The sequence below is a fragment of the Suncus etruscus genome, chromosome 1, assembly GCF_024139225.1.
Source record: "Suncus etruscus isolate mSunEtr1 chromosome 1, mSunEtr1.pri.cur, whole genome shotgun sequence".
NCBI classification, from domain to species: domain Eukaryota; kingdom Metazoa; phylum Chordata; class Mammalia; order Eulipotyphla; family Soricidae; genus Suncus; species Suncus etruscus.
Genome location: NC_064848.1, coordinates 151,987,104 through 152,006,495, shown reverse-complemented (window position 1 = coordinate 152,006,495; position 19,392 = coordinate 151,987,104). Strand labels below are relative to the sequence as shown.

The window sequence follows — 19,392 nt, the reverse complement described above, 5'->3', positions numbered from 1 at the left end:
CTACACAAACCCTGTTGCCAAGGTGAAAGTAAATGGAAGTTTAGAGGGGACAGCAGTTGGTGACAGTACCTTCATGATGAAGAAGAGGAAGATGATGATGACCACGTTGACCTGTGGATGGAGCCACACAGCTGATAGGCCCAGGCTTTCTGGGTCACCAGCATGTCGCACCCAGGTGTGGTTATCAAAGAGAGTGCTGATGGCTTCCCGAGGCATCAGCTGCAGAGGAGAAGAGAGAACATAATGGGCAAGTTCTCCAGGTTCCTCTTGTACCATCTCTTTTCCTCTTTGAGAACTGATTCCTTAATCTTACTAGACAAGGGTCCTTCTGTCTGATCCCTGGGGAGTGTCTATTGTGGGCACATCTAGGGGCAGCTTAGCTGTTTCACAGTCTTTGTGGGGCCCCATCTTGTCTTGGTCCTAGACCTGTGTTCAGTGTCTATCAGTGGCCAGCTCCCACCCTCTGGTTCCCTCAGAGCTGACCTCTCCAGCCATAAATTGGCCCATTCCTGGTGGAAAGGTGAAAGAGGCGATGACAAAGGTAATGATTCCGGGATACAGCAAACGACTGAAAAAGAAGTTGAATTAATCTTTTCCCAGTCAAGTGAGGAAAGCATAGTGGGCAAGCAGGATTTGCCCCTAAAACACTGTAGGGCATAATCTTATCCACCACCCTCCCCACCCCCAAGTCATCTTCAAAGAGGAAACCATGCCACTTTTCCTGGCACAATCAGGGCTTCCTTAGCATTTATCATAAGCTACCTAATGGTATTAACATTGAATGCTGTCTAGAGGGTTCCAAGGCAGGAAGCAGGAAGCAGGTGGACAAGGCAAAGGGAGAGAGAGGCCAGTGACTCACTGCTTAGCCAGAAACTTGCTCAGGGCTTTGTTCTTGCGGACACCCAGCATGACCTGGCGGTGCAGGTACACAAACACTGCTCCTAGGAGCCCACAACAGACCCTAAGGGTGCAAGTTATGCAAAAATTAGATCTGGTTGCTTGCAGTAGGGAGACAGTGGGTGTCTACCATCCCTTCTCACCCACCTCCTTTTATTTTTAATTAATTAATTAATCTTAATATTATCCTTAAGCACCTTGATGACAAACATGTTTGTAGTTGGGTTTCAGTTATAAAAAAGAACACCCCACTTCACCAGTGCAACCTCCCCACCATAAATGCTCCCCATCTCTCTCCTCCCCTACCCCCTGCCTGCATTCAAGACAGACATTCTATTTCTCTCACACACTACCATTGTCATGATAGTTGTGGCCCCATCCATGCCCATGCCACTTTTACCCCCACCCCCTGCCTATATTTAAGACAGGCATTCTACTTCTCTCACTCACTATCATTGTCATGATAGTTGTGGCCCCATCCATGTCCATGCCACCTACTTCCCAACCTGCCATCCTTCCAGACAAAGTCACCCTGTAGTCACCATATTGCACTGCTCACAGAGCATGTGGCCCCACTGACCCAATGATGGCGAAGGCTGGGAGTTCCTTCAGGTCAAAGGTGAAATCCATCCGGAAGTTGGTTCTGAAGAGAGCCGTGATGGTGACTAGGATACAGAAAGGCAAGGCACGAGGGCCACAGGGCGCAAGAGGTCAGTCTGAAAGTTCTGGGTCTTCTCTTCAGCCTCCTTGGTCTGGGGGTGACTCCCACTGCCCAATCCCCAACCAGATCTTCCCCCTGTCACCCTGGGCCTTTGCCCACATGATGGTATGTGCTTTTCTTCTTCCAAAAAACTTCCCTTCTTTGCCCTCTACCAGCCTCCTTCCTTCCCTAGGGATTCCCCCTTTACCAGCATCTTTGTTCCACACAGCCAGCACCCGGAAAACAAAGGCACTGAAGGTGGCTGCAAAGAATCCTCTCCAGTAATTGCGCACAGCAAAGTAGGTAGAGGTGACTTCAATGCTGAAGAGCACTCCTGGGGTGGGGGGGGGGGCAGAGGGAGGATCAGGGGCAGGTATTGGAGGGGTAGACATAGGAGGGAGTTCAGGGACAGGCACATAGGGTTATAAAGGAAGGTCAAGGGCAGACATCTGGGGGTCATGCATGAAGGGATATGGAGATCATGAACAGGGGTCAGAGGCAGCACCAGTTGGGGGATTCTTAATCAACCCAAACCACAATGGTAAGCTACAGAGAAAAGCTAATGATCACTTGCAGGACTCCCGCCCCCTAAACCAGTGATTTTCCAACTTGTGCATCTAAGATCCTACACCTGCCTGCCTGCCTGGATACAGTCTGAGCATTTGTCTGGGCTAGAGTCTATGGCAGTGGAAAACCTCTGGCTTCTTTGCTGGTGTTAGTGAATACAAGATCTGAAGAGGATGGAAAGCATGCATCTTGATGTCTACTAAACACGAGGATCAAGTGTCCTACCTACTCCCTCCAGAGTAGGGATCCACCATGGGGTCTTAAAGATTATTAAAATATTTTTGCATGAGGGACTGAAGTGATAGTACAGCAGGTAGTTGCTTGCCTTGCACAGGGCTGACCCAGGTTCAATTCCTAGCATCCCATATGGTCCCCTGAGCCCATTAGGAAAGATTTCTTAGTGCAGATCCAGGATTAAGACCTTGGAATCTCTGGATATTAGCACACACACCACAAAAAAGAATTTTCATTTTAAATATGATTTTTAAAAGAAGAAAGAGAAAGGGAAAATCAAGGGTTTCAAAAGAACAATGTGTAAGAAGTAGGGCAATGAGGGGAGATTAGCTTCAATGCTTTAGTAGTATTTTTTCTGAGAGCAGATGCAGTAAAAGAACATGAGAAGGCCCAGATGGTCGAACATAGCCAGGGATTGAGTAGATGGGAAGACAACTCTGGACCAGACAAAACTTCACCTACCCATGTTTCACTTTCCCAGGAGTCAGTTATGTGGTCACTAATATACAAAATATTATGTTTAAGAAGGTACTTTGAGAGAAAGTACTTTTCCAGGTCTTGGATTACAAGTATATGTTATGCTATTTGTATAGTTGTTTATTGTTCATTATCTTTTTGGGCCTAATTTATAACATCCTCAGTCACAGCTGCATAAAATATCAATAAGAAGAGAGTGCAAAGAACATTGGCTACTATCCAGAGTTTTGGCCACCATTGTGGTGAGCTTAGTCCTCAGGATAAAGAATAATGGAATGGAGTTCAACGAGATACAAGATGAAGACTGAAGGCAAAAAATAACCTATCTGAGCAACAGACTTTGAGAACTGACACCATGGTGGGTGAATGAGAGTTGTGAAGAGACAGGGGGAAGGGGAAGGGTTGGGGGGACACTGGGATGATGATGGAGGAAAGCAGATATTTTGTACTGGAACATTTTAGCATGAAAACCTATCATTAACTGAATTATAAACTGTGGTGCTAAAATTTCACATATATGTACACACACACACATACACATATACACACACTACACTGGTATGCTCAGGGCTTACACCTAGTGGTACTTGGAGAATAATATATGCCTCCAGGGATTGAACCTGGTTTAGCTGCTTGCAAGGCAAGTGCCCAACCGCTATACTATCTCACCGTACTCCCAAATATTAATAATAAAAATTATATAAAACCTCCCTGAGTATCTCTTTATGAACAGTGAGGAACAAAAGGGGATGCAACAGAGAATGAGAAGAACAAGCAAAGACCAGACCCCAAGAAAGCCTGCCAGGTCCTTCTCTCTACTTTACTCTATTTGGTACATACTTATTGCCCGAGGGCCTCACCTCCCCACCCTGGCCTTGCAGAGTGCCACCTGGTACTGCAGAGTCCAGCTTTCTCCTTTCTTTTTTTCTTAAATTTTAATACATTTTATTATATATATATATTATTTTTTGGTTTTTGGGTCACACCTGGCAGTGCTCAGGGGTTACTCCTGGCTCCAGGCTCAAAAATCACCCATGGCAGGCACAGGGGACCATATGGGATGCTGGGACTCAAACCTCCATCCTTCTGCATGAAAGGCAAACGCCTTACCTCCATGCTATCTCTCTGGCCCCATATTTTATTTTTTAATAAAATCTTTATTTGAGCACCATGATCACAAGCAAAAAGCTCACCTCTGAATCTCCCTTCCACAGGTGACATTGCACCGTTGTGCTAGGGCTGCCTGCACCAGTAGCCTCTGACTAAAACTCTTTTTTTTTTTTTTTGGTTTTTGGGCCACACCCGGTAACGCTCAGGGGTTACTCCTGGATATGTGCTCAGAAGTTGCTCCTGGCTTGGGGGACCATATGGGACACCGGGGGATCGAACCACGGTCCGTCCGAGGCTAGCGCAGGCAAGGCAGGCACCTTACCTTTAGCGCCACCGCCCGGCCCCCTGACTAAAACTCTTAAGGATCAACCCAAATGTCTGCTCAGGTGAAAATTGTTCCTGCCTCAGAGGGGATTCTTCATGGAGAGTTCCTTGCTCTTTCAGATTTTAGGGTTTGCAGAGATTGTATCACTGTCAGAGTGGCCATTGGTTTACATCTTGGATCTCCCCCTAGAATTAAAAGTTCCTTAGTAGCCAACCTCATTACCAGGCACAGAATCTGGACTCAATATCTCTTCAATGAGAGGTGGGGGCAGAAGAGGAGAAAGAGGAGAGTAAAGGAAGTGAGAGGAGTAAAAATAATTAGAGAGGAAAGGGTAGCGGAGGAGGAGAGAGGGGAGGCGAAGCAAAACAAGATAGAGGAGAAGGAGAGGGTAAAGGAGGAAGGGAAGTGAGGGGGAGAATAGGAGGAATAGGATAGAGGAGAAGACAGAAAGAACAGAAGAGAATAGAGGTGGAATTTCAGAGAATTGAGTGAGGGAACAAGGAATCTGGAACACACAGCCCCTTGCCAAGCCCCTCCCGCCCCAGCTCCTGAAATCACATCCAGGGAGGCAGCTGCCTTGTTGGCCTCAAAGGAAGAATTGGCCCAGTGGAGCTCAATGTGGAGCAGGTCTCCCTGATTTATCTGAATAAAACCAAAGACCACTTGGATTTGACAGGGTATAAACTACCCAACTTAGCTATCATTAATAACCAAGTTTTGAAATCCAAGCTAGATTTCTTTTCCCAGGATGGCATTCAGAGACTATTTCCCTAGCAGTCGGTCACTGTATCCTCAAGCATGAGAACAAAGTTTAACAGGATCCTGCACCAAGAAGAGAACAGGTTGCTAAAACTAGGAAACAGAGCACTAATACGCACACAGGTTTGGGGAGCTTTGTGCTCACTGGACATGCAGAAGTTTGTCTCTGCAATGTGGAAGTGTCCCTACCATGTTGATGTGTGTCTTCCATGTGGATGTGTGTCTCTGTCCATGTAGATATACCTCTCTGCCATGTGGATACGTGGTTCACTTTTTTCTCCTGGGTATTACCCTGTCTGTCTTCTGTTCCTGTTCCTAGGCCCCACCCAGAACCTTTTTCTACATCTCATTGATGTCCCTTGCTGCAACCACCTTCTGTGTGCACCTGGCTAGCTAAACATTTTGTCTGTTTTGTTTTTCAGCCACACCCAGCAATGCTCAGGACTTATTCCTGGGGGGTCTTGAGGGATCAAATCCAGGTCAAGCATGAGCAAGACAAATGCCTCACTGCTGTACTCTCTCCCCTGCCCTAGCCAAGCTTTTATTTTTCCTGGCTCCTCCCTGCACTTTAGACTCCATGGCCTATTTATCACCTGGATAGGACACAGGAACCTTAATACATGCCAAGTGTACTTGATCAAGTCCCCAGACCTGTTTCTCTTCCTAAATTCCCTATATAGACTACTAGCTCTGCTATTTGCCCAGTTTTCCTTGCTATCAACTTGCCACGGAAGCTAGGTTTCTCTTCTTTAGCACAGAAAAATTATTCTCATCTAAAACTCAGTTTTACTTACTATGGCCTGCACATATGAATCATTCTCTCTCTCTCTCTCTCTCTCTCTCTCTCTCTCTCTCTCTCTCTCTCTCTCTCTCTCTCTCTCTCTCTCTCCTGTCTCTGACTTTTATAGCTTTTAGCATCAGGACTTTGACAATAGTGTTTTTGTTAATCTTGGATGAATCCTGTTCCTCAAGAGGCCAGTCCTGTCTTGTACACATCTACTTTCAGATACAAAGAATAAGCAAATCTGGACCTGCCAAATTTCATGTTCAAAATCCTTCCTCAATTGCCATTGATTATTCTTTACAGAATTTCCTAAAGAACCATTAGATCCAAGGGTTCCCTCAAGAAAATTCTGGAGGGGCCCGAGAGATAGCACAGTGGTAGGGCATTTGCCTTGCATGCTGCCAACCCAGGAGGAACCCGGTTCAATTTCTGGCACCCTCCAGCCTGCCAGGAGCGATTTCTGAGTGCAGAACCAGGAGTGGGCCCTAGTGCCATTGGGTGTGGCCCAAAAGTCAATCAATCAATAATTAATAAAGTTTAAAAAAAAGAAAATTCTGGAAAGGGGCCAGAGTGATAGCACAGTGGTAGGGCATTTGCCTGGCACATGGCTGACCTGGGACGAACCTGTTTGATCCTCGGCATCCCACATGGTCTCCTGAGCCTACCATGAGCATTTTCTGAGCACAGAGCCAGGAGCAATTTTTGAGCCAGAGCCAGGAGTAAGTAACCCCTGAGCACTGCTGGGTGTGGCCCCAAAACAAAACAAAACAAAAGCAAAAGAAAGTCCTGAAAAAAACAACCACCTTGAGCATTCATAATGTGTATCAACATATCAGAAGCTCTGATAACATTTGCAGTTCGAAAAATGGGCTTCACACAGCACTTTCCAGTGCATTAGTGCATCTATTAACACCATAAAGAAACATAGAGTCATTTTGGCAAATTCTAGCTTAGAGAATAGAATCTCCATTTCTGTGTATGGTTTATTAGGTCCCTCGTGTTTTTGGTTCTCATGTAACTATTCCATTTATTTCTTTCAGTCTTCCTACAGCAATGCTTCTCCCCTGCAAAAATCACTTCTGGGGTTTTGATTTTGCTTTGAGGATTTCTCTGTCCAGATGAGCCTGCTCTCACTTTCACCCCTGCAATTTCTCATACAAACCTTTGGCCAAATACTGCATCTTTGTAAAAATACAAAAACAAAAATAAAAACAAAAACTTCACCTGCTCAGCCTCAGGAGCTTAAGAGGAAATGTCCTCTGCCCATTATTCAGGCACCATTGAGATGCGTGTTTGAAAAGTCTTTGATGAACTGTCCCCTTGCCAGTAAGAGGATACATCTTCAAGGTAAGCACTTGAAGAATACAGCACAGGCTCAGGGGACACCCAGGGCAAATGAACAGAATGGAACCCCCAGCCCTTAATTATTTTTTTGAGGGGCCACACCCTGTAGTGCTCAGAGGTTACTCCTGGCAGGCTCAGGGTTCAATATAGGATGCAGGGAATTTAACCCATGTTGGCTGCATTCAAAACAAACGCCCAACCCACTATGCTATCCATCATTCCAGCCCCTCTCCAATTATCTTTTTAGTAGTATGTTGAAGAGTATCAGTAGAAGGAATTAATAATCAATTAGAAGTCAGAGACAGTCTAGTGGGTAGGGTACTTGTCTTGCAGGCTGTTTGTTGGTTAAGTATCATTAGCAGTGAACCTTGAGCAGAGCCAGGAGTAAATCCTGAGCACTGCTGGATGTGACCCAAATATAAACAACAACAAAAAAGTTTTTTTTTCTTTCAAAAAAAAAAAAAAAAAGACAGTGAGGACTTTGCTCATGGAATCCCTAGGATTCAATTCCTGGCACTGCATGAATCCCTGAGCACCACTGAGAGAATCCCAGAGTTAGAAGTCACCCCCAAGCATCACCAGGTGTGACCAAAAACCAAAAAGAAAAATAAAGCAGTTGACTGTAGAGTAAGTGATCAAACTACTGTTTCTTTTTCGTGATTAAGCAATGCTTAACCCATGCTACCTGTAAGTACATGTTTTATTTGCTATTAAATTCAAGCACCCTGGAAACACCTTAACTATTTCATGCCAACCCTTTTGATATGCCAATTCACCCTACATTCCACATCAAACCAAGACCTTTTATATACATTTCAGAAATTACTATTTCATGCAGAACATGCATTCACTGAAAAAGGAAACATTCTTTTCCTGCTTATTTGGGGGCCAAAGAAAAACACCTCAACTTCAATCTGTTTATAAAAATGTGCCCTGGCTGGAGAGAGACTACAGTAACATGGCTTGCACATGGTTCAATTCCTGCATCCCATATAGTCCTCCAAGCACTGCCAGGAATAATTCCTGAGCACAGAGCCAGGAGTAAGCCCTGACCACCACTGGTTATGGTCCCAAAACAATAAAAACAAAGACAAAAAACATACCCTGTGTTTTCTGGATCTGTCAGGCAGACAAAAGTAGAGAAGACTGAAGAAGTGTGAGCACATGTTGGGTACAGACTCACATGCATGTGACACACCATGGTGACCCCACTTTACTAATGGGGATCTGGTTCTCTGAACTAGAATTTATGGGGGGGTACAGCTAGAATGCTGAAATCCATCTGACCTCCCTGTGCTGCATGTCTTGCTGGAGTGAGGGCTAGTGTCTGTAGCCCATTCTCATGAATGCTACACATGATGGTTGAAGCATTCCTGAATCAAACTATTAAAGCACTCAAAACATCCTCCATGAAAGGATGATTATAGGGTATCAGGAAAGGTGTCTTTTCTGTGCTTAGGATCCTCAAGATCTCCCCAGCATTTGGTTTCTTTAAGTGCAGACATAGGGTGTTTTTTAAAAATCATCATCACTGAATCCAATAAATGATTCCTAATAATTCCTTCTCTGTTAATCTCCTTTCACTAACATTGATGAATCAAAAAAGAAGACTCGGGCAGGAGAGATAGCACAGTGGTTGGGCGTTTGCCTTGCATGCAGAAGTATGGTGGTTCAAATCTCGGCATTTCATATGTTCCCCTGAGCCTTCGGGGGGCGATTTCTGAGTGGAGAGCCAGGAGTAGCCCCTGAGCGCTGCCGGGTGTGACTCAAAACCAAGAAGAAGAAGAAGAAGAAGAAGAAGAAGAAGAAGAAGAAGAAGAAGAAGAAGAAGAAGAAGAAGAAGAAGAAGAAGAAGAAGAAGAAGAAGAAGAAGAAGAAGAAGAAGAAGAAGAAGAAGAAGAAGAAGAAGAAGAAGAAGAAGAAGAAGAAGAAGAAGAAGAAGAAGAAGAAGAAGAAGAAGAAGAAGAAGAAAAAGAAGAAGGAGGAGGAGGAGGAGGAGGAGAAGAAGAAGGAGGAGAAGGAGGAGGAGGAGGAGGAGGAGAAGAAGAAGAAGAAGAAGAAGAAGAAGAAGAAGAAGAAGAAGAAGAAGAAGGACTCAAGAATTGGAAAGATAGTAGTTTACTGAGCGCTTGCTTTGCATGCAACTGGCCTAGGTTTAATCCCTGACACCATATGTTCCCCCTGAGCAGCACCAGGTGAGGCCCCTGGCCATAAAGCCAGGAATGATCCCTCAGCACCACAAGGTGTTGTCCCCAAAAAAACAATCTATATATAGAGAGGTAGGGTATATGGCTCAAATGTATGTTCCTTATGTATATGAGACCCTGGTTTCCATCCTCTGCAGCATCCAAAACAAATACATTAAGAAGAATAAGCAGTGGAAGCATGAAGCCACCCTGGATTTCATCCAGGGTTCTGCTACGGACTCCTATGAGGTTATCTGTGTGAGCCAGAATCCTCCTCTCCACAATGGCCTCAGTTAGCCTTGCCCAGTGCTTAGAACACTGCTTGCACACAAACAAGGCACACAGAAAGGCAGGTATTCTCACTACACTCATTTAAATCTCTAAGACTCAAGATTCAGGGAGCCTGGCTTGCTCCCCAAATCCGGTTGGGGAACAAGACCAAGAGAGCGGTTGGATTGAGCCATGCAGGGTGTCACTTGCCTCCAAGTGGTGTCCCAAAACAACAGCCGACGCCCACCGCACAGCCCACTGTCAGCGTGTCTGTGTAATAGTAGGGCTGCTACTGGGGAAGAGATGGACAGCGGGAGGTGGGAGAAAAAGGAGGGGTGCAGAAAGAGAGAGAGAAAGAGAGAGAAGAGGAGAACAGGCAGGGAGGGTAATCAGGCAGAGGAGGCAAAAGTCAATAGGGGTCACCAGCAGAGTGACCCCATTTCCATCCTTCTGTGAGTCCCCAGCCCAGCAGAGCTCTTGGTGAGTTTGGCAAACAGGAAATGACCTCCCCGTGAAAGGCCAGACATGGGAAAAGAAAGAAGCATCAGGTCAGTGCATGGGAAGTTGCTGAGCCAACAAATGAGCATCTGGGAGGGACCAGAGATGGGCTTACGTAGGACAGGAGGAAACGGGACAGAAAGGGCTGGAGACACAGAGTTCCTCTCACCATCTTGTTCATAGGTGGGTAGGGAAGTCTGATGTCTGGGGGTGGGGGGTTTGGGCCAGGGTCACTCCCTGAATGCCCTCCCACCTGTCCCTTCTGAGAACCTCCCCCTCCTCTAAACAGATGGCATTTTCTCCCCACCTCCTTCCACTACATCCCTTCACATCAGGCTCAGGCAATCAGGTGGGAGGAGGGGACTTGCCTCCAAGGGGGGCGGCAAAGCAGCATCCTACGCCCACAGCGCAGGCGGACACGAGGAGATCAAGCTGCCTAGGCACAGTCTGCAACGAGAAGCGTGCGGCGACCAGAACAAGGGCTGTGTAGAGGGACTTTGAGGGGGCTGGGAGGGTGGACAGGGAAGGCTGAGGACATGGGTGTGGGCTGGGAGCAGTGGGAATGGCAGGGGCTAGGACAGTGGGCAGCAGGGTCAGAGAGGGTAAGGCACAGACTGCACAGTGGCCTTGGGTGGTTGGCAGGCAGGTGTGTGTGTGTGTGTGTGTGTGTGTGTGTGTGTGTGTGTATGTGTGTGTGATTGGAGGAGCCAAACTCAGCACAGTGCCCCATGCCAGCATTGCAGCCAGCCCAGAGCAAAGGCAGCTCCCTACCCACCCACCTTCCTACCTTCTCAACCTTACCTCATAGACCCCGCAGAAGACTGACATGAACTTGCTGAGCACAGCTGCACAGATGCTGGCGATGTGGACAAAAGGGCCCTGAGAGGAAGGAAGGGTCAGGAGGTAGGTAATGGGGAGATTTGGACTGACATTTATGGCTCCAGGCCTGGTACTGGGTGCTGGGATGCAGCAAAGAGTCCAGTGGAGCCTCTTCCCCTGCCCTATTCTTTCCACCCACTTTATCTCAGAGAGAAGATATATCAGCAGGTGTCATTTCAGTGCTAAGGGCTGTGGAGCAAATGAGAGAGGTGAGGGGACAGCGAGACAGAACAGGACAGAAAGGGGGCAGTTAGAGAAGGTGCTGGTCAGCAGGTCAGAGCTGAGTGATGCCTGAATTACATGAGAAAGGGAGCCATGTGGGTATCAGGAGGGAGAATATTCCCAGTAGAGGGAACAACAAATGTAATAGCCCTGAGAGGGACCAATCATGCATGGCTGGGAGACAGATGCCAACTCAGCCCATGAGAGGCATCTTGCAAGGATGGAATCTGAGGAGAACTATCTAAGCTTCTGGGGGATGCAGGGGTGGGGAAGAATGCAGTTCAGGTTTGATTTCAAGTAAACTAGAAACCACTTGAAGCTCTGGAGCAGGAGTCAGGCATCATTGATCGAATTTTGAAAAAATGACATTGGCTTAAGAATGTGCATGAGGGCTGGAAAGATAGTACAGCAGGTAGGGCACTTGTCTTGCATCAATCTGGGTTTGATATCTAGCACTGCCAGGAGTAATTCCTGTTATATAGCTGGAGTAATTTCTGAGTGTAGCCAGGTATAGCTCCAAAACAAAAACAAAAAGACTGTACACGGTGGGGGGGGGGGCACTAAAAAAAATAGCACAGCAGGTAGGGAATTTGTATGGCACATGATCAACCTGAGTTCAATTCCCAGTACCCTGAGCCCCACCAGGAATGATCTCTAAGCACAAAGCACTGTCAAGTGTGTGACCCCAAAACAAAACAAACAAACAAACAAACAAAAGGAACAAAAAAATGGGACAGAAAATTCTCAAAAGGTGGGATTGTATGCTTTGCATCAGGAAAGCTCTGTAAATATTTGAACATTCATACCCCTTGATCCCCACTAGTGGGAGTGGTTCTCCTTTCTGCCACCTCCAACATTCCAACTCCATAAAAGAAAGAAATGCAATGTTCTCGTGTTATAGCCCTGGGAAAAGCCCATGTCTTTCGTAGCAATGCAAATAAAGGAACTGGTCTGCGCTAAGCTAAAGCATCATCTCAGAGTTGTCTTGGGAGAGACTTGGCCTCTCAGGGGACATTCCACTAGGTCTGGAGACTTTCCGCTTGTCAGAGTCTGGGGCCACTCCTGGCATCCTGTGGGTAGAACTAGAGCTGCTGCCAAGCATCTGAGAGAGCACACGCTCATTTCCCCAGAACATGAATTCCAATGTCCCAAGTAAGTGCCCACAAGACCTGGTTGAGTCTGCTCTAGGCTCTGATTGGTTCATCCTAGGGCTGAAACCTCTGCATGATCCACCCTGTGGCTCCTTGGTGAGTGCTCCCCTGGAGCAATGGATCTCAGTGTCCCCTTGCCCCAGGCTGGTCAGAGATTGTGAACCCACCTCCTTCCCCACTGGGATGCCGCTGCCCAGTCCAGCTGTCAGTGCCACCACCTTGGCCACGAAGGCCTTGAGGGTTAGATACTCCTTCAGGATAACCCCACGCAGAATAGTCTTCATCTCGGGGATCCCAGAGCCTGTGAGATCATGGGGGTGAGAAAAGAAAAGAGAACATAGTGGGGAGAAGGGTTGTCAGGGACATGAGAGGGGGTGAGAAATGCAGGTGGACATGTGGTTGGAAGCTACTGATCACAGAGCTGACCACATGATGCCCATGGCAGAGCCTGGGAAGGAAAAGGGGTGGGTGTGTATCTCACCAACAGCTTGTGGCGAGATGAGTTGGCAAAACAGAGCACTGAAGAGGATGAGAACCAGTGGAAAGGTGACCCAGGCCAGGTACTGCAGGGGCAGGTTGGGTTGCATGCGGTAGTAGGTCCACTTGTAGGCTGCAGAGACAAGGTGTGCTACAGTGGAGATGAGGATGGCATGCCAGGAGCACCCTTCACCAGGGCCAGCCTGAGGAAGTTCACAGGTCCATGAGACATGTAGGGGACCCACCAGGGTTTTTCCCCATGGTGGAAGAGGAGGAGAAGGAGGAAGAGGACAGGGTTACTGAGCTAGGATCATATCCTGAAACAATAGCCCTGTTTGGCCAGAACAGAGTCTCCCCAGAACTCAAGACATTCACAGTCTAAGATGAGAAAGTGCTGAGAGAGAAAGAAGGTGTGAGGTGGCACCCACAACTTGGCTGGCAGTAGTGCAAAGGTAGGAGAGAGGAAGGAGTCAAGGTTGGTCCTGGATGGGTCGTCACTTTAACACACCCAGCTCTCCCTAGACAGAAAGTGTAGACATGGCAGCTGGGCCTGAGATTATCAGCCCCATTCACTTACCCAGAAGGGTTTTGGCACTGACATAATCCATGCACCAGCTAACTAAGGCCATGAGGAGTCCCAGCAGCACCAGAAAGATCCAGTCTTCCCCCAGCTGTCTTCTCACCATGCGTCCCAGGCGGCGGATACAATCTAGGAGAGGGTGGACAAGAGTGGAGAATGACCACTGCATCACTGACCCCTGCACCCACAGTGGACAAGATTCCATGGGCTTCTTTAGAGCAGTTGTTTTCAGTCCCTGGACCAGAATTTTTTGTGCGACATTTCCACAAGGGCAACTGTTGATTTCACACCAATATCCTTTAAGTTAAATAAATACTGTTTTCTCCAACAGAAATGGAACAGAAATGGAGAACTTATCTTTCATAGAAAATTTATCACAGGGGAGAGAAGGGGGGAGATCAGAAGTGGATCTCTTCCTCTGGTGGAGGAGTGGTACTAGGAACCTTATCATTAATGATATTTTAAACCCTGGTGCCTGAAAATTAAAAATATAGTAACAACAAAAAAAAGAATGCTGCTTTCCCTAAAGTTCAAGATATTCTGCGATTAGCATTTTTGTTTATTACTCGATTTCTAATTTTTTTTGGATTTTGGTCAAACCCGGTTGGTGCTCAGGGGTTACTCCTGCCTCTGTGCTCAGAAATTGCCCCTGGCAGGCTCGGGGGACAATATGGGATGTCCAGATTCAAACCACCATTGTCCTGGATTGGCTGCATGCAAGGCAAACACCCTACTGCTGTGCTATCTCTCCGGCACCCAATTTTTAATTATTTTAAATTTGCATAGTTATGGGATTTTTGTTAGATATAAACTAATAGATATTAGCATATTAATATATAATTTTAGCTTAAAATATTAGACATAAAAGCAAATATAAAAATGTTATGTTATAACATCATTTTTTTTATTCCTGTCTTAGCAATCTGTGCACTGTTTCTCCTATTTTCACTGCACCATGTATGTAAAAAGGTTGAAAACTGCAGTGAAAAAAGATAGTACGGAGGTTAAGGCATTTGATTGGCATGTGTATGACACTAATTTTATCCTGGCACCTCAGATGCTTCCCTGAGAACTGCTGGGAGTGACCCTCTGAGCACAAATTAGGAGTACTCGCCAAGCATCACAGTATATGTATGACCCAATATACCCCCCAAAAAGAAGGGATGAAAACCACTGGCTTGTAGGAGCTTGTGTAAACTCATTCACCAAGTTTCTCTTTACCTCTCCGGTTTTCAGAAGTCCCCACTGAGTTTATTTCCTTGCTTAAATTTCTTTCTACAACTCTTTTTTCCCTCAGGGTGCCCCAAGTTTGCTGGGAGGGTGAGGAGGACAGCACCTACCCAGGCATTGGAGGGAACTTTGGTGTGTGTAGAGGGTGCAGGGAGGACACGGGTGGAAGGAAAAGGAGCCCTAAGCTCCCCCCCTCCTCTGGACCCCCATCACCTTGACATTTAGAATAATGCTCCTCCTCCTTGCTGTCCTCAGAGGTACGGGAGCTGGTTGTTGTCGTGGGCTCTTGTACGTGCTGCTCCTTCTTAGGAAATTGCTCCTTGTGGTGGCCATAAATCTGCAGAGGGAGCAAAGCCATGGGAGTGGCATGGAGGCATCAAAGAAGGTGGCAGAGACCTCAGACCCACTGAAAACAGTTACACTCCCACCTTTCTCGACTCTGGCTTTTGCTCTCTTCCTGTTTTCCTCCAAGCCTGACTCTTCTCTGCAGCCTTCGCCACAGAACCTGAGGGCCCTGCCACAGCCACATGATTGGTGCCAGGTCCAGGCACCTGTGAGGTGTTTTACATGTGGTGGTGCTGAGCACAATGCAGCCCGGCTCTCATTTCTTCGGAACACCTCACTTCCCACCAGGAGTAGGTGGTATATGTCCTAGGCTGCACTCTGCTGGGAATGCCCAGTCATGAGGGGGTCCTCAAATGCTGCTTTATTTAGACAAGTCCATCCATCCCACCCTTATAGCCCAGAGAGGTGAGTCAGTCGGTCCTCATGTCTAGGGCGTCAGCTCCCCACAATCTTGCCCCAAAACAAGATCCAGAGAAACATCAGAGCAGTAATCCTCATAGGCACCTACCCTCCAGTAGCTAGCAGGTATGGAGTGAGTTCGGGGATACAGAGTTGCCAGCTTCACCACCACTGGGCATTGGGGGGCTGTAGGGTCAGGCCAGGTCAGCCTGGGGAGAGGAGCCCTGATTTCACTATTGTCACTATTGTGGCAGTGGAACTTCTGCTCCCTGAATTCATCTGTGTGGCCCAGCTCAGAGAGGCTTTCCTGGTAGGACTAGACCAAGGCTGAAGGCAGATGGGGTTCCCTGCAGCTCTCTTGGGACTCAGCTAGAGGACATCCCTGTGTGTTCCCAAAGGCCAAGGGCCCCTTAGGGCATCAGGCAGGTGGTGATGAGGAGGGGGTTGTCCACATGGAAGCCAGTAGGGGAAAGAAGAGAAACAAGTTCTCACTGGCACACACACAGGGTTTACTTAGCCAGGAGAGAGCAGGAGACTGGAGATTCTGACACCCAGGTCTGCGGCTGGGGCCAGGCTCTGTTTAACCAAATGGCTCATGTGAGAAGCTGGGGCGGGGGTGGGGGGGTGGGGGTCACTGCAGTGGTGACAGGGAAGAGGCTGATGCTGTGAGGCTTCGTTTATGGTGTGTGTGGGGGGGCAGTGGACTCACAGACTAATTACCATCATAATTAAGATTAAACTGAAACTCAAAGTCTTTTCTTCGAGGTCTGACAGGAACCAGCTGGGGTTTCATTCTCTAATCCATTCACTTGCCATTTCCCATAGGAAGCTTCCAGCTGCTTTGACTGGCCTCCTGTCCCCACAAAGGTACAGAACTGTCCCTTTCTCAAGTTTTCATCCCACCTAGATACAACCATGTCATATCTAGGCCACAGTGGACCCTGAGCAGTGAGGGTGTCTTTCTGTCCAATGCCTCATAGTATATTAGGGCCAGGCCCCTGCTCCAGAAAGTCCTCTCAGGTTTACTCTGAATACACTAGTTCTCCATCCACACTAGCCACCTGTGGTGGGGACAGCTTTGATGTCCCTCTTACTAGGGTGATCTACTTGGCCATCCTCAAGTCCACAGCTCCATCCAGAATCTCAAAGGCATGGCATCCCTCTCAGCTACTGCTCTTTAGTCCCAATTATTCTAGATACGCCTCTATTGTCTGAGGAGTGCATGTCTCCCCATTGGAGCTACATGATGGCCAGTGACAATCTCCCACCTCCCTTCCTAGATGTTCACAGTCCTCCCAGTCCCACTGGACCAGACTTAACCTGGCCACCCCAGACCCTTGGCAAGAACTCTGGCGGAGTCCCCACTCCAAGCCTGCTCTGCAGAAATTCCAAGGTGCACAACATCCCACCTAAAGCACTTCCCTTCCTTCTGCTCCCTGGACATTGCTCTCTCTCTCTTGGCTCTCAGCCTTCTGCAGCAGGAGGCCTGGAAGGCGGAGCACTGAGCGTGGGCAAGTAAGCCTGAGACGCCTGCCCACAGAGGTGTGGATTCTTACACCAATCACTTCTTGAAGGTTATGTAAGCACGAGCTGGCATGCCTGGTGGCCCAGCAACCCCCAATAACACCGCAGGGTGGGTGTCCATAACAAAAGGGTCCACACATAAAGCTTTGGAGTGCATCTCAGACACAAGGCCTTTGACAACCATCACACTCAGACCCCACGAGCATGCACTTGCAGGGAAAAGCGATCCTTTTGCCCCTGACTGTGCCTGAATCTCCACAGCCCCTGCCTTTCACTACTTTGTCCTCCAGCGTCCTACCCCCTGCCCTGAGAACTTTACCTGTGTGGGGTGCGTGTTGGGGCGGGGTCCTGCGCCCCTTCGGAGCCTGTGCTCAGGCCCTCCGTTCTCTGAGGGCAGTCCGTAGCTGGTGCAGTGTTCAAAGGGTATGTACTGGTACTGGGGAGCACTCCCCCACCAGCTTTGCTCGTCCCCACGCAGCTGGGACCCAGAACGCTCCATGTCCCCTCCCCCGCCAGGCCTTGGCCTGCGTGCCCCCGGCTGCCCCCCAGTACTGCTCCTTAAGCCTCTCCTCTTGCCTGTCCCCAAGGCGTCTGGGGCAGTATGCCCACCCCTGGCTATTTATAGCCATCTCTCTGTCACATGACCCCCGTGGGCACATCTGATCTGCTTGGGGTCGAAGCAGGTGTGAGGGAGGCGTGGGGGGGGGGAGCATGGGGAGGGGAACCTGAGGGACAGACCCATGGGGACTTCCCTCAGCGGGGTCAGTGACTGGCCCCTCTGTGGTCACCCAGGGACTTCCTGACCCATGGACTTGGCCACCTGTGCCTCTATAAATACTGTCCTACACAGGAGAGAGCAAACTCCCCCCCAGCCTGGATAGTGCCCAGGTCAGGCTGGATGTGGCTGTTGTCTGTCTCTGAGGCGTGGGATGGTGAAGGCTGGGATACTAGACGGGGTGACTGTGAGGACTTGGAACCACAGCATCTCACCCGCCACAGAAGCTGCCTGTTCTCAGCCATCTCTTCCTGTGCTCCAGTTCCCGACTCTGGATCTGCCCAAGGTGCAGCTTTCATTCCTCCAATGTCTCTCTTTGTCAATCTGCACTTTTCTGTGCTGGCTCTGCCTTTTGTAGCTGCTGAGAAATCTTCAGTGACATCTCCTTATCACTCACAGGGTGTGAACACTTGTGGGAAATGGGGGCATGAGATTTTCCCTTCATATACCAGGCAGATCGATGTAGCCACATGAGTAGCCAGAACTCACGGGAGCGCCAAAATCCATTCACACGGTGACCCACCCACATGGGATCAAGGCTGAAGGGGAAGTGGGCCATGGATCTAGAAGCACAGGGCAGGGTAAGGTGAGGTTGATTGTCCCACTGAGTGTGACAAATGTGAAAGATGATGGGGAAGTCTGTTCTCCGTTCTTCCCTTTTCAAGCCAATAAATACCTGTTGGCCAAGGTCATACAATTCTCTCTGGCATTATCTGTATTTTTTAAAACCAGTATTATTCATACTTTTCTTCTGCTCTGAGCTCCTCACTACAGGAAAGGTAAGTAGAAGGGTTTGGGATCCATCACCAAGTTGGGTCTGTCCCAAGGCTGTCCAAATTTAGAGCTTCAGGGTACAGACCAGAGGTAAATGTCTGATCTATATTTCATTTTTTTTAAAATGGGAGAAGCTAGGGAAATAGTCCAAAGGAATGAGCACATTGCTTACATGCGCAATGCCCAAAGCTCTCTAGTGTAGCTCTGGTGCCCATTTGATCCACACAGTACCACACTGTGGGCATGAAGCATCTAACCTAGTTGCAGAATTTTGCAGGTAGTGAGAGTCCTGAACCTCTGAGAACAGTTTGGGTGGGTGCAAACTTTTTTTTGCACAAATAACATTAGTTTAAAACAGCACCGATATCCAACCAGATATATTAAGATCACCACCAAAGTCTAGTTTTTATCCTTTACTACTCAATGGATCCCTTCTGCCCTCTGGTAATTAATGGCCAGAAGGGATCCATTGACTGATAAGGATTTTTGTTTACCTATACTCGAGTATAAACTGACCCGAGTATAAGCCAACCTCCCATTTTACCCTAAAAACTGGGAAAACTTAAGTGACTCGAGAATAAGCCGAGGTAGAAAATGCAGCAGCCACTGGTAAATTTCAAAAATAATAATATATACCCAAAACAATTACAATAATTGAGGAGTCAGTAGGTTAAATGTTTTTCAATATTTATTGCTAAAGAAAAACTGTAAACTAGCAACAATAACTTTAAATAAAGTGCAGAGAACCGTAGCTTAACAGGTAATCAAGCTAAATCAACCACAAAGGTTAAAATCCTTCAAAATTGGATTCCTCTTCCTCCTCTTCATCTGTGTGTCCAAACAGAACTTCAGCTGTATCTGATGTGGGGGTATCAGCATTGACAA

The 19,392-nt window shown here is 47.7% G+C and overlaps 1 protein-coding gene across 1 annotated transcript in view; it reads right to left on the bottom strand.

Moving 5' to 3' along the window:
* CLCN1 (chloride voltage-gated channel 1) overlaps nucleotides 1-17,457 on the bottom strand; it is a 37,702-nt gene extending 20,245 nt beyond the window's left edge. The window contains exons 1-12 of the mRNA XM_049774334.1: nucleotides 17,278-17,457; nucleotides 14,904-15,027; nucleotides 13,458-13,589; nucleotides 12,885-13,013; nucleotides 12,571-12,704; nucleotides 10,953-11,030; nucleotides 9,864-9,942; nucleotides 1,806-1,931; nucleotides 1,478-1,562; nucleotides 860-961; nucleotides 484-568; nucleotides 70-219 (exon numbers count right to left, since the gene is read on the bottom strand). Coding sequence (XP_049630291.1) covers nucleotides 70-219; nucleotides 484-568; nucleotides 860-961; nucleotides 1,478-1,562; nucleotides 1,806-1,931; nucleotides 9,864-9,942; nucleotides 10,953-11,030; nucleotides 12,571-12,704; nucleotides 12,885-13,013; nucleotides 13,458-13,589; nucleotides 14,904-15,027; nucleotides 17,278-17,457 — 1,404 coding nt within the window. The remainder of the gene's footprint in view (nucleotides 1-69; nucleotides 220-483; nucleotides 569-859; nucleotides 962-1,477; nucleotides 1,563-1,805; nucleotides 1,932-9,863; nucleotides 9,943-10,952; nucleotides 11,031-12,570; nucleotides 12,705-12,884; nucleotides 13,014-13,457; nucleotides 13,590-14,903; nucleotides 15,028-17,277) is intronic.
* Nucleotides 17,458-19,392: the final 1,935 nt, after the last annotated feature.